At 32.2% G+C, this 14117-nt stretch overlaps 1 protein-coding gene across 1 annotated transcript in view; it reads left to right on the forward strand.

The window, feature by feature from the left end:
- The window catches only part of LOC136026565 (spatacsin-like), a 126664-nt gene that overhangs the window by 29973 nt on the left and 82574 nt on the right, over positions 1 to 14117 (forward strand). Inside the window, exons 5-6 of the mRNA XM_065703257.1 lie at positions 6166 to 6331; positions 12787 to 13075. Coding sequence (XP_065559329.1) covers positions 6166 to 6331; positions 12787 to 13075 — 455 coding nt within the window. The remainder of the gene's footprint in view (positions 1 to 6165; positions 6332 to 12786; positions 13076 to 14117) is intronic.

Genomic DNA, 14117 nt, shown 5'->3' on the forward strand with positions numbered 1-14117 from the left:
AACTTTGCCCATTGTTTACATAGAGTATTGGTTTTTGGGAAGCATACAGGTATTTTCTTTTTTTGAGGGGGAGGGGGAAGGTTACGTGGGAAGATATTTCCATTGAGGAATTTTTTGTATAGTAAGGGAACTTTCCATGGAGGTTGAGCCAGATTTCCTGGCATTATTTAAAGAAAAAGATTAGAAATTAAATGAAAAACAATAGGAACAACAATAAGACTTAAAACGAACAGAAATTATTATGTATATGGGGGGATTGTCCCCTCCTCAATACCTCGCTCTTTGCGCGGAAGTTTTTTAAGCTTTTAAAACAGCTTATTATTTTAATTAAACGGTCTTTGTGTTTCTGGAGTCATTCTTAAATGATTTGAACACGAAGTCAAACTTTAGCGTAAAGAGCAAGGTATTGAGAAGGGCGCAACTTCCCTCATCTACGGAAAAATTTCTATTTGTTTTAAGTTTGAATTTGGCTCCTTAACTTTCGGTTGAAAAATAAAAAAATAATTTCATAACTGTATAATAATGTTTAATGCCCGTTTCTTTTTAGTTTTGTTTTTCTTCGGACTATTGAGGGTTCATTGTAGTGTTGATTTATGATGCTGATTTGCGACTGTGTTGATTTTATTCTTGTTTTTCGTTTTCTTTTTGATTGATGAAAAGGGTTATCGTTTTTTAAATGACAACAATTTTGTTTCTATCGAATTCTAAATATACTAGGCCTTTTACGAGCCGATTTCCTTAAGTTCTCGCTAAAATTAGAATTTTTGTGGCAACTACTGCCCTCTCGCCCCCCCCCCCTAAATGACGCCACTGATTCCACTTAAATATTATAAGAATATTTCGGAATTTTTCACTCTAATCATATATAAAAAAAAATTGAATTTGAATAATATACATAACTAGGCTATATGAAATATATATATATATATATATATATATATATATATATATATATATATATATATATATATATATATATATATATATATATAATTTTCGAATTTTAATCCATATTGGAGTGTTAATAATTCACTGCAGGTGATAGATTCTTTAACAATGGTTTCAGCTAAAAGAATTGAGTCTTTCGATTTTGCGACAATGTATACTAATTTATCACTTAATGTAGTGTTTGATAATTTAAAAACTGTTATCAAGAAATCTTTCCTCTTATCTAGTAAAAGTTCCTTAAAAATAGACATTTATAATAAAAAAGCTATATGGACAAATTGCTTTAATACTACAGTTAACTTGAGATGTTACAGCTTGGATATGATTTTTGAGCTATTGGAATTTGTTTTATACAATACTTATATAAGATTTGGGGGTGATTTGTACAAGCAAATTGTGGCAATTCCCATGGGGGGGGGGAATGCCAGCCCATTTATAGCTGACTTGTTTTTAAGTCACCTAGAATATAAATATATGATGGATAAGAATAATCCAATTAATTTAAAACATGCTTTGTCAAATTATAAAAGATATTTAGATGATATTTTAGTCTTAAATTGTAAGGATTTCATTGATATTTCTAAAAATATATATCCATCAGAGCTTATTCTTGAGCCTAGTCATGGCGCTGGTCACGAAGATCATTTCTTAGATTTAAATATTAATATTTGTGATAATAATAAATTAAGTTTTAAAATGTATAATAAAACGGATGATTTTGATTTTGAAGTGATTAGTTTCCCATTCCCTGAAAATAATTTACACTCAAATATCACATATTCAGCGTTTTTCTCACAGTTACTTCGTTATGCAAGGATTTGTAGTAATTATATTGATTTTAAAAATAGATATAAAATCTTAAGCCAAAAATTGATATCAAGAGGTTTTTCTGCAAATAAATTAACTTGGCAATTTAAAAAATTTAGTTTTCATTATAACGAACTTTTAAATAAAAATCAAAAGAATTATCTAGAAATACTTAAAGAAATTTTCAACTAATTTCGGAGGTTCGAGAAATGTTGTCGCAGCGCCATTTATTTTGAATTGTGTTTCTAATTGAGCGGATTTTCTTAAAAACTAGCCACATGGTAAAGATGAATTCCATAATTGTTTAGTTCATTCAGGTTTTTTGCAATGTGTTAATATTTGTGATTTGGTAAAATTTATAATATTTAGTTTACCTATTGTTGCTAAAGGGAGGGATATATTAACAGGATAAGCTTGTTTTGGTTTTACTTGGTTGTTTTACATTTGCTGTTTTTTTTTCTTTCATAGGTATGTATTTTGGGGGTGATACCTGACGCGGGGATGCCATGGATATTCTGTGGTAGCCACAACACTGTGCTGGGTAGAGAATTTAGAGTGGCGAAACCCTATATAGGCCAGTGTATTCTCCTGATGAGCCCTTATGTTGGGTGTTGCCTCTGAATTATTTGTCTATATTATTTTTTCTATTGTTTGGTAAATAGGAATAGGAAGGAATAGGTTTATTTGCACAATCTCTCGTAGTCATAAAACTAAATGGCGCTTGTGCTTACAAAAAAGAAAAAAGGATTAAATCAAACGACAAAAAAAATCAGAAGACAAATAGTTTAAAATCAACAATTGTTATACTTTGATACAAAGAAAGGGATGAATGAGTTGGAAAAACGATTTGTGCGTGAAGGAGGTGCTGCTAATCTGTCAATTTTCTTTGACCTAGTACTTTGATGTTTCACTAAAACTGGTGGTAGAATCGATCTATATTTATCACTTCTGAGAAGATATTGGCCAAATTCAAGGATCAAACTGAGACGACGCTCTTGAAGAGAGGGAATTTGTAAAGTGGATAATGCTAACTTATAGACTATGCTGTTTGACCTATGTGATTGTATGAATGAGTAGGGTTAAGGCCTCATTCAAGTGCTAGTCTATATTAATCACTAATTTAGGAAAACAGTCTTCCTTTTCTCCTTCTGTCTCTCTTTTTTCTTTTTTTTTTTGTGTTTGTGCTGTTGCATTGGTGATTTCTCTTTTCATGATATATATATATATATATATATATATATATATATATATATATATATATATATATATATATATATATATATATATATGTATATATATATATATATATATATATATATATATCTATATATATATATATATATATATATATTCCACTTAAATATTATAAGAATATTTCAGAATTTTTCACTCTAATCATATATAAAAAAATTGAATTTGAATAATATATATAACTAGGCTATATGAAATATATATATATATATATATATAAATATATATATATATATATATATATATATATATATATATATATATATATATATATATATATATATATATATATATATATATATATTTATTCCAGTTAAATATTATAAGAATATTTCGGAATTTTTCACTCTAATCATATAAAAAAAAAAAAATGAATTTGAATAATATATATAACTAGGCTATATGAAATATATATATATATATATATATATATATATATATATATATATATATATATATATATGTATATATATGTATATATATATATATATATATATATATATATATATATATATATATATATATATATATATATATATATATATATATATATATATATATATATATATATATATCACTTGAATATACAGTGTTTCACTTGAATATACAATGAATTGCAAGTTTTATTTTTTACCTTTATAAACTTTATAAATTCTTCTATTTTGGGAAGTCTTACATCATTAGCTGCGAAAATAAGTTACTTTTCTATTATGCCAAAAAAAATTTCCAGGTAAGCGGGAGGAGAGGGAGATCAAAATAGTAAATTTGAAATTTCGTTTGAACTTCACGGTCATTTCTTGGATCCCTGTATTCGTCAGCAAATATATAAGGGGTTTCTAATTGGAAATATATATTTCGAAATGGTTCTATTATTTTTAAAATCTAACTTTTCTTTGCAGCATTTAAAAATGAAAATATTTAAAGAAAACACAGGTATTGTTTCACTTGAATAGTTTTTATCTCTTCAAAAGGAAACAGCCAATTTCACACTTTCTTCTTTCGTTGGTGGATGCAAAATAGATCTAACGGGAGTGTGTGCTTATGTAAAGGCACGATTAGCCCCTCCACCCTCATTTTCATTAACATTGTTAGAAACTTGGAATAAAAACACTCTGACCAACTCCGAGAAATTAGAAATGCATTAATCAGGTTTTATTACAAAGTGTGGCTTGGACAATTTTTGGGGTCTGGTTTGAATCTGAAAAACTGACATATTATTCGATTTATTGAAATTCAGGGTTTAATTAAAGTTGTTTTTGTCTTTGGAACCAGCCTGAAATTTTCTAGAAGGAAGTCGAGCACTTTGTCCTGAAACTATTTTTAACCGACAACGACACGGTTGAATTACAATAGATGAAGTGGGGGAGGTCATTTTCAGTACAATAAAATAGAACTGCAGGTATAAACTATAGATGTCGTGATATAATGCGCTAAGGTTTTGAATAAATATTTGATAAAATTTGAATCAATATTAGAAAACAAATTATTTTGGAGTAGATAAGTATGGATTTCTTGGCCACTTGAAAAGAATAGCAGTTGAGACGTATTCCGACTATTCTTGTTTCTTGAAAACTTAATTTCACGCAGGGTTGCAAATAAGTTTTTTGTTCGAGAAGCTTTTAACGCTAAATTTAAATTCTTCACCATCGCCATTAGCTACAAAAAATAAACAAAATATAAATCATAAGCCCTATCTCAACTGTCCCAACAGTTACTGACATTTTTCAGTTAGATCGCTGCAAAGAAATTGTTAACTAACAACAATAAGCTACTAACAGCCCTGGGGAGGTTACAGTTAGACGAAATGAATTTCAGAATTGCCAGGTGAGGCAGGGAAACGCCTGATTCTGTTCCGAGATCAAGAAAAATCCGCGGAAACGTAATAATTGGCCAGACAATTTAAAAACAGACCTCCCAATGTTAACATAGGTTTAAAATTACTTTTCAAACTTCAAATCAAGCATAAAAATGCAATACCAAACCATAAAACAAAGTTTTTTATCTTTTGTATTCTTTATATTTTTCTTTTGAATTTTAAGCACAAATTCCATCAACAATTCTATCGACATAAATATCAATTTCTGCTATCTTGGGGGGGGGGGGCATAGTTATATGCAAAAATGTTTTTTTAGGAAGCGGGCTATAACAATCAGGTATCATCGTGGCTTAGAACTTATACACTTTATGTTTTTTTATTATTATGTTAAAAAATTGTTTTATGTTTTTCCCTAAATTTGCGGTGCCAGGTAAAATTCAATATCTAATTAGCCGCTTTTATCGTGGATATTTAATCTCTCTTTTTTTCTTTTCCTTTTTTTTATCAAATCTTTTAAGTTATTTTAGACATTAACTGAAGTATGTGTCTCATTCCTTTTCTTGGTGAAGGATTTTTTTGAGGCTCTATACTTTCATTTTTAGGAGCAGGATAAAATGGAGTAGGAGTGTCTGCCACTCATACTTTAATACTGCTATACCAATAAAAATGCAATATAATGCATAAAAATTGCATAAAAATGCAATACCAAACCATAAAACAAAGTTTTTTATCTTTTGTATTCTTTATATTTTTCTTTTGAATTTTAAGCACAAATTCCATCAACAATTCTATCGACAAAAATATCAATTTCTGCTAGCTAGGGGGGGGGGGGGGGCATAGTTATATGCAACATTTTTTTAAGAAGCGGGCTATAACAATCAGGTAGCATCGTGGCTTAGAACTTATACACTTTGTTTTTTTATCATTATGTTAAAAAACTTTTTTTTTTATGTTTTATCCCTAAATTTGCGGTGCCAGGTAAAATTCAAAATCTAATTAGCCGCTTTATCGTGGATATTTAATCTCTATTTTTTTCTTTTCCTTTTTTTTCTTTCTTTATCAAGTCTTTTAAGTTATTTTAGACATTAACTGAAGTATTTGCCTCATTTCTTTTCTTCGGGAAGGACTCGTTTGACGCTCTATACTTTCATTTTTAGGAGCAGGATAAAATAGAGTAGGAGTGTCTGCCACTCATACTTTAATACTGCTATAGCTTAACAACTGCCATTTGTGTTTATGCGGCTTAACACTGAGGCTCATATTCATGCTGTTCAATTTTGTAGTTGTTGTACTGATTTCTTTTGAATTTATTTTTGAAATATTTGAATTTATTCTTTTTGTAGATGTTTGTAATCTTATTACTGGATCAATAGAACATTATATCGAATTTGACAAAGAATTGAAAAAGGAAACCGTTTTCTTATACCTGTCTGTATGCTGTGATGATTCGCTACTTGCTTTGGCTGGCAAAGACTCAGTCTTCGTTATGTATCAACCCCTCAAGTCCAGGTAATACCATAGGGTGAATAATCGCTTCTCGGACCCAATTTTTTCAATACCAAGGACAGCGAAAATCGAACTGGGCTGAACTGGTTAAATGGACATTTACACAACTAAATATCTCTTAAGACAAAGAAAAATTGGCGATGAAATTTTTAATAAAAAAGATCTCCATCTGTTCTTATGTAGTTTTTGGTAGTAGCGAGTGCAAAAAAAAAAAAATAACTTCAAAATCAGCCAAAAATCTGCCAAAAAAGCTAAAAATATATGACACTAACATGGCCATATCCAGGATTTTTGTTTGTGAGGGGAGGGGTATAGTAAACACTGTAAAAACGCATCAAAAATTTGTTTATATGCATTTTTGTTACATTTTTACGAATCGGACAAACGCTTCGGGAGGGGGAATCCCCTCCCTCGTCCCTGGATACGACCTTGGACACTAAACAGCTTAAGAAATATACCTATCTTTTGAATGTCTAGTTGTCTTGGGAGTAGAAAGATTGTTAATGTTTGAATATTTCTATATTTAATATTGATTGTTAGTGTTTGAATATATACTGTTTGAATATTTAATATAATGTTAATTTTTTAATTTTGATTAGTTTTGCCTTTTGTTTTTCACGGTTGAACGTGGCAAGAACTGACGAATGTGAGATGCTGCCTTAAGAATTTCTTTATCTTAAAATAAAATAAAAACTTCAAAAAAAACTGTCGAATTTCAGGCATAAGTAGAAATAAGATGGGTCTGGGTGGAGGGACAAAAACATATTTTATTTTGAATTTCCTTGGTACTTCAAATAATAATATTATGACTGACGTCTTTAAAATAGGCCAATAGGATTAAAAACACTTTTTAACTTTGAAGTATTGAACGGGAATCTATCTTTTTATCTGTTTTAGCTCACCTAAGATATGGATATATCACGTAGGTCAATTCCATCAATTGATTCTTAGGTTTGTTGTTTCAAAGTGGTGTTCTTTATATTCCTTTCTCTTTTTCTTAGTACTCCGCTTTTCCAAAGTGTTTTTATAGCGGCTCATAAATAATAAATATGAACGGTCGTTTTAATTTGACCTATGTCACATCATATCCAGGTTTTTTTCTTAATTCAAGCGTTTGGAAATGGAGGAAAAGAATCTCGTTTTTACAAAACAAACAGAAGAAATTTTTTTAAAACCATCGAATTTCAGGTATAAATAGACCTAAAGTAGTAGTTCCAGGTGGCAGGAAATGGTCCTGTTTTCACTGTCGTTGATACTTAAAGGCTTATTAAAAGCATGTGAATCTTATCTCAATAAGATTAATGAATACAGCTTATGAATTTATAGCAAATTAAAAGTAAAGAAGCCTTTAAAGCTTTTTGACGAAAGAGTTATCTGCAGAGGCAGTGCCATTTTAAAAGACACTTTCACCAATATTAGAAAGCCCTGCTTGAATATTGGGTTATGGCATTCCGTTTCTGTTATTATATTTGTTTTAGGTGACAGGGGTTGCCATTTCAAATGACACACTCGCAAGTATTAGAAAGCCCTGCTTGGGTACTGGGTGAAGACGTTCTGTTTCTATTGTTATATTTGTTTTTGGTGACGGGGGTTGCCATTTTAAATGACACGCTCACAATTGTTAGAAGCCCTGCTTGAGTATTGGGTAAAGACTATGTTTCTGTTGTCATATTTGTTTTTGGTGATGGTGGTTCTGAATTTAGTTTTGTTGAGGCATAGAACTTTGTTCCTCTTTAGATTTATATTGAAATAAATTCGGTAATTCAATATTTCATTTCAAAGCATCAATTTCGGGACACTTTTTTAGGTAATAAAATATAGTTTTAAAAACCCAATAAACAAAGATAAGCTACTAATTTAAGTTACCTTGTCAATAAATTGTCACTTGTCAGACTGTTTTTCGTCAATAACTCACTCGAATAATTACAGGGCTCGTAAACACCAATTTACGTACATTATGGCAGGACGGGCTCTCAGGGAATCTTCATATACTTCCCATGTTAAACATTTGGAGTTTGCCTGACGTTCCTGAATTAGTGATTTCAGCGGTTTTTATTTTAACATATATAAGAAAATCTGGTGAATATTTTGATTTAATCAAATCTCAAAGCCGACAATTATTTTTTTTATAATTCCAAAATAATTATAATATCTGGTTCGGGTTTGCATTCTAGATTGCTATGCTTGACACTGTTGTTGTGGGTATAAAAAAATAGAGCAAAAATATTCTATTCAACAATCAGAAACTTATTTCTATAATATATACTTGCTGGCTGCAGTCCCTTCAAATACTTTTCATATTTGTGTTCCGATCCCCTCAAAAGACTAGATGCAGCTGTAATCGGAGTGCGTGAGAATGCATAAATTAGACCAACGGACTAACCACTCGGGTTGTTCTTGAGCGATTCAGTGAAGTATTAGTTAGCTGTAACTAGTTTAAACAGAGTCTGGAGAATAAGTAGCGTGCAGACACCAAACTGCCGGTTAATAAACATATATATAAAAATTATATTGGATAAATAATTACACGAAGAATTACTCAGGATAACCTATGCCTAATCGTAATTTTGAGTGAGAAACCCCTAAAGTTCAACCTTCTCATGTTTGTCGTAGTTGAAGCGACGAAAAAAACTGATAACTTTGTCTTTGATCAAGTTGCCGCCTCTGAAAAAGAATTGGCTAGGGAGTAAAGTGCTTGGACTTCCGTTAGGCCTTATACGCTTTAGGAGCCGATAGTGACAACACCGAAAATCTTTTCAAGGAATTTTTAATAAACCGTTTCCATTTTTTGTTTTACGAACAAACTTACTTAAAACTATGAAAGTTTTCATAGTAAAATTGAGTTCTTGAGAAAGCTCTTGAATAGTTGTTTGCCTGTTTGAACGAACCATTTTTCCACTTTTGGAAGGTATTCGTCTGAATTTTAGGTCGAAGAATGGCCCGACCGTTTCTCGTCTCAAACCACTTTGAAATCGCTCATATCGCTTGTAACTAGTTTTCAGAGTTACAACATTATTGTCATATATTGATTTCAAAATTTCATGAGCCTCTTTGGCGTGTTTCTGCAATTTGACGCAGAACCTCTAACGCGTTGTTTGAAATCCATGATGTGTGACGGACGCAATAAACACAGCTTCACTGAACCAGTTCTGGACGTTGGCAAGAACGATGCCAGCGCTTTGAAACAAATTGTATCAGTTTTCTGAACAAAAATTGTACCGTGAGAGTACATCTGAACAGCAGATTAAAAATTTGCCAAAACGAGGAGAAAAATTTCGGTAAACTAAAACTTGAACAGATATCCGAGTAAGAAAGGAGCAAGTAAAACCAAAATATACAAGAAAATTTGTATTGTATCAAAAATTTCAAAGTGCACTGCATGGTACTAGAACCTCTAAACTGTGCCGAATACGATAGCAATTGTACCCGTTCGCAACACTGGTTACATTTTGCTCAACTCCGACACCGGTTAGCTCAAGGGATCAGAATATAGGATGCATTAGTTCAAATGGAATGACCATCAACAATTGCTGGAAAAAAAATTCATTCACCTTATTGATCACACCTCATATGTGCAGTAAAAAAAATATGGCTAAACCTCACTGTGTTTCCTTTCTTGTAGACTACTTTACCCGCACTTCTAGTAGAGATGAATGATTTTGGGAGCTGGTAGAAAATATATTTGCCGGGAAAATGGCCAACCGTGGCAACGATTAGTTTTTTGAGCTGCATGCTCTGCATCATATATATGCGAGGCCATATCCGAGATCTTTGTTCAGGGGGGGGGCAGAGAAACTGTAAAAGCGCATCCAAAGTTTATTTATATGCATTTTGTTACCTTTTGATGAATCGGGCATTTTTTCGGGGGGCTGGGGAGGGGGTCAAACCTACCCTCTGTATGCAGCATTGCATACATGTATATATTAATGAAATAAACTGGCTTAATATTATTTGAGTATTCGTATACCAGTGTCAGCAACTGATGAGCTCGTAACCAATATTTAACATGTCAAAATGGCCATATGAACTTGCTGTGTCGCTATAATTTGCACCATCCCCAGAAAACATGAACTGCTTTGTTCTAGTTTATCTTAATTCTCCTGCTAGTATGAAAATTACTTGATCAAAGGCGCAAGTTATATGATTTTTCAAACTTCAGAAACACAAATTTACCCAAGCTCTTAGAAATTGGCCCCATTTTTACGCATTTCGAGAGGAGTTGAAATTGAATCGGAAAAAATGTATCGTCCTACCACTGGTATAAAGGTAGTATACCAAGAATGCATACTCTAAATACCACAGAGAGGTAGAAGAAAGGATGTACGCCCTATATTTGGCTGAAACATGATTAAGTAATATTTGGACCATTGGGAGGTAAAAGGAAGAAATAGTTCTAAATAAGGTTAAATACTATTTAGACCAAAAGGAGGTAAAAATAGTTATTTACGCCCCATATTAAGCTGAAATAGGATTAAATAATTTTTTCACCACGGGGAGGTTAAAGAAAGGATTGCGCCCCATATTATGCTGAAATATGATCAGATAATATTTGGACCAAAGTGTGGGCAAAGAAAGGATTTCGCCCCGTATTAGACTGAAATACGATTAAATAATATTTGAACCACAGGGTGGGCAAGAAAGGATTTGAAATAGGCTGAAATAGGATTAAATAATTCTTGGAACACGGGGATGTAAAAGAATGGATTTCGTCCCATATTAGGCTGAAATACGATTAAATAATATTTGGACCACAGGGTGGGCAAGAAAGGATTTTAAATAGGCTTAGATACGATTAAATCATGTTTAAACCACAGGGAGGTACAGGTAGTATTTAGATAGTAGCAAATATTCCTAATATTATTTGTGGATTTACTTAATACTAGTTGTATCTGACCCACTCCTTTAAAATCGGGGGACAAATCTAAATAAGTATGGATAAGAATGTTTCGGTCACTGAATACTTGACCAGATGTTCAACTAAAGTGTCTTAACAGAACTTTGTTGATTTCGTGTAATATAGATTTATTAAATTGGTTATTTTAGAGTATAATCTACGAGAATCATATTTTTTTTTTTGGGGGGGGGGGGGCAATTTCGGCAAACATAATAACAAACAAAAATAGTCTGGAAAAGAGCCAGTGAACCACAGCCTAAAGCACCCAAAATTAGAAAAAAAGGAATTGTGAAAGAAAATCTCCAGTGAAAAATATTTTGAATGTTATGTAAATTGAATGAAGGAAGGTTGAACTTTGGTAGGCCATAAATTCTGTCATATCAGTGCAAGCGCACTACGACTTTCCTTAAAGAAGAATCGGAGGAAGTTTTAACTGTATTTAATTTTCAAACTTTATAATGCAAAAAGAGAAATTGTATAAAGTACATTTCTTGTCTTATGTAATGTCAAATCAGAGAGTAGTTAGATATGTTTACCTTGAAGAATATTGTGAAGTAAAGTCATTCAAGATATTAGTCCTTTTCTTCGATAAGAGTGCTAGGAAGAATTCAGAAAATGTTGTTTTCAATCAGACATAGCAGGGCATTGCGGCGTCGCTTACTTGTTTTCGCTTGGTAAAATTTACCTCACCCTCTGAGAATTCAACTTTACTATCTGCTTTTGGTATCCAAAGTCGTTATAGAATTTTCCATATTGTTTTTTCATTCTGCAGAGTGGAAACAGTGTTTAAAAATTTCCAAATAAGTACCAAATCATTCAATATGGTATCCAAATATGCTATCATATTTTAGATATTTCAACCTCACTCCGTTGAATGAGGCCGTATACATTCTCATTACACGCAGGGCAACTTATAATTTAGTAGCCAAAGAGCCAACGACAGGAAGAAAAAGAGAAAACGTAATCTATACTCTCTTGTGAAAGTCAAAATCATTCTGACTGTATTGGCGTGTTTCAAGAACACTTAGTATAACGTTGCGTAATTGTATGGCTAAAATATATAACGTGACATATATTAGTATAACGTTAAAATTCTAGTCGAGGGATTTTTAGTATCTTATAAAATAGTTGCATTAGGAGAGTGAAACTTTCAGAAATGATTTTGGAGCCTAAATTATGCCCTGGGAAAGTTTTATCGATCACTATCTTCGAGATTACTCGACTACTTTTTAATATTGCGAAAATCAGCTAGAATTTTAATTTAAAGGATTTTAACACATAGTTGCTTTCAGGTTTGAAGATTAGTGGTTGGCTGGGAGTTAAATGACTGTGGAGAGGTGGGCTAGTTGGCTGGGAGATTAGTGCTCGGTTATATAGGAGACTTTTCTTTTGAAAAAAATTGAAAGTTGGCCTTGAATGATTTTGATATTGAAAGTTTTTCTTCTATTTTTGACTTGATGCAAAGTCGCAATATGATAATATTTTTTATACCCTTGCCTAGTGCCAATAATAGAGGGAGGGGGAAAATAGGGTCACCAATTACATAGTTAAATTTATTTTTCAGGAAAAGTATGAAATTCGACCGCATTATTCAAAAGAAATCGTTTCTTGTTGAATCACTGCGACCCCACGAAAGACTATTGACAGTTCTCTTCAACTCAGAGGTTCTCTCTGCTCGTCTATATCGGATTTATGATGTTGATAGAAACCTATTACTCTATGAAACTCAGATTGACAAATTATCAATTGTGGTCTACCCCGGTCTTAGTGATTACCCGGATGTCATTTACAAGAAGGAAAGTTTCCGGGTCCTTGGTGTTACTGGGGAAAAGGAAGGCTTTGTTTTAGATAGGGTAGGTTCTTTACTCTTGCTTGGTACGGTAAGTAGATACTATTTATGGTATTCATTCTTCCTTCTTGAGTCTAATAGAGGAGAGCAGTTAGCCAAAAACTATATTATGCTATACTATAACTATACTATACTGTGCTATAAACCTATACTATAAAAACCTACACTTGAAACTATTTAAAAGACATATATTAATATTATCCCTTACTCAATTTTTCTACTTATGGCCTAGTCAAAGTCCAGACATTTTACTCCCTAGTCAGTTCTTTTTCACATGCGGCAAATCAGTCAAAGACAAAGTTATCAATTTTCTTCGCCTCTTCCACTAAACAAATATGAGAAGGTTGAACTCAAGGGGTTTCTCTCTCAAAATTACGATTATTGGATTGTTATTCCTCGTAATTTGGCAAGTAAATAGGAAGATTTTTTTGTGAAAGAACTATTCTTCGAAGAGAAAATTAGAGAAATTGTTATTCGACATTTTTTTTTTTTTTGGGGGGGGGGGGGGAGTCAAACTTACGCAAGAAATACCAGGAAAACAGGGGAAAATTAGACATTTCGCAGGGAAAATTAAGCGTTTTGCAAAGTTGGGGGGGGGGCGAATCCCTCCCCTGCGTGCGTGCCTGTGGTCTGGTCGTCATTATTTGCCAGAGTGCGGTAAAAACTTGTGGAAATTACAAATAAAAAATTCATGTTTTTGGGTTTTTACTTTGTACAGACCTATTTACACAAATGAAATTTAAATCATTGCTTGCAGCGAAGTGACCAATTTACTTTATTTTACTTATCTACACGTGTCCATAAAAAAATTCTAAAGCTTGATTGCTGCTTGTGTATTTGTATATTTGAATTTGTATTCGGATAAGACAGTAATTACACATGACAACTACCTACAACTAACATGATTGGATTCATATAAATGGTTCCCGTATCTTCATACTTCTTGGCAACCTTCCGTCGACTATTTCTGGTAACAGCGGTTGCAACTAACTAATACTTCACTGAATCGCTCAAGAACAATCCGAGTGGTCAGTCCCCTGGTTTAA

The sequence above is a fragment of the Artemia franciscana genome, chromosome 4, assembly GCF_032884065.1.
Source record: "Artemia franciscana chromosome 4, ASM3288406v1, whole genome shotgun sequence".
NCBI classification, from domain to species: domain Eukaryota; kingdom Metazoa; phylum Arthropoda; class Branchiopoda; order Anostraca; family Artemiidae; genus Artemia; species Artemia franciscana.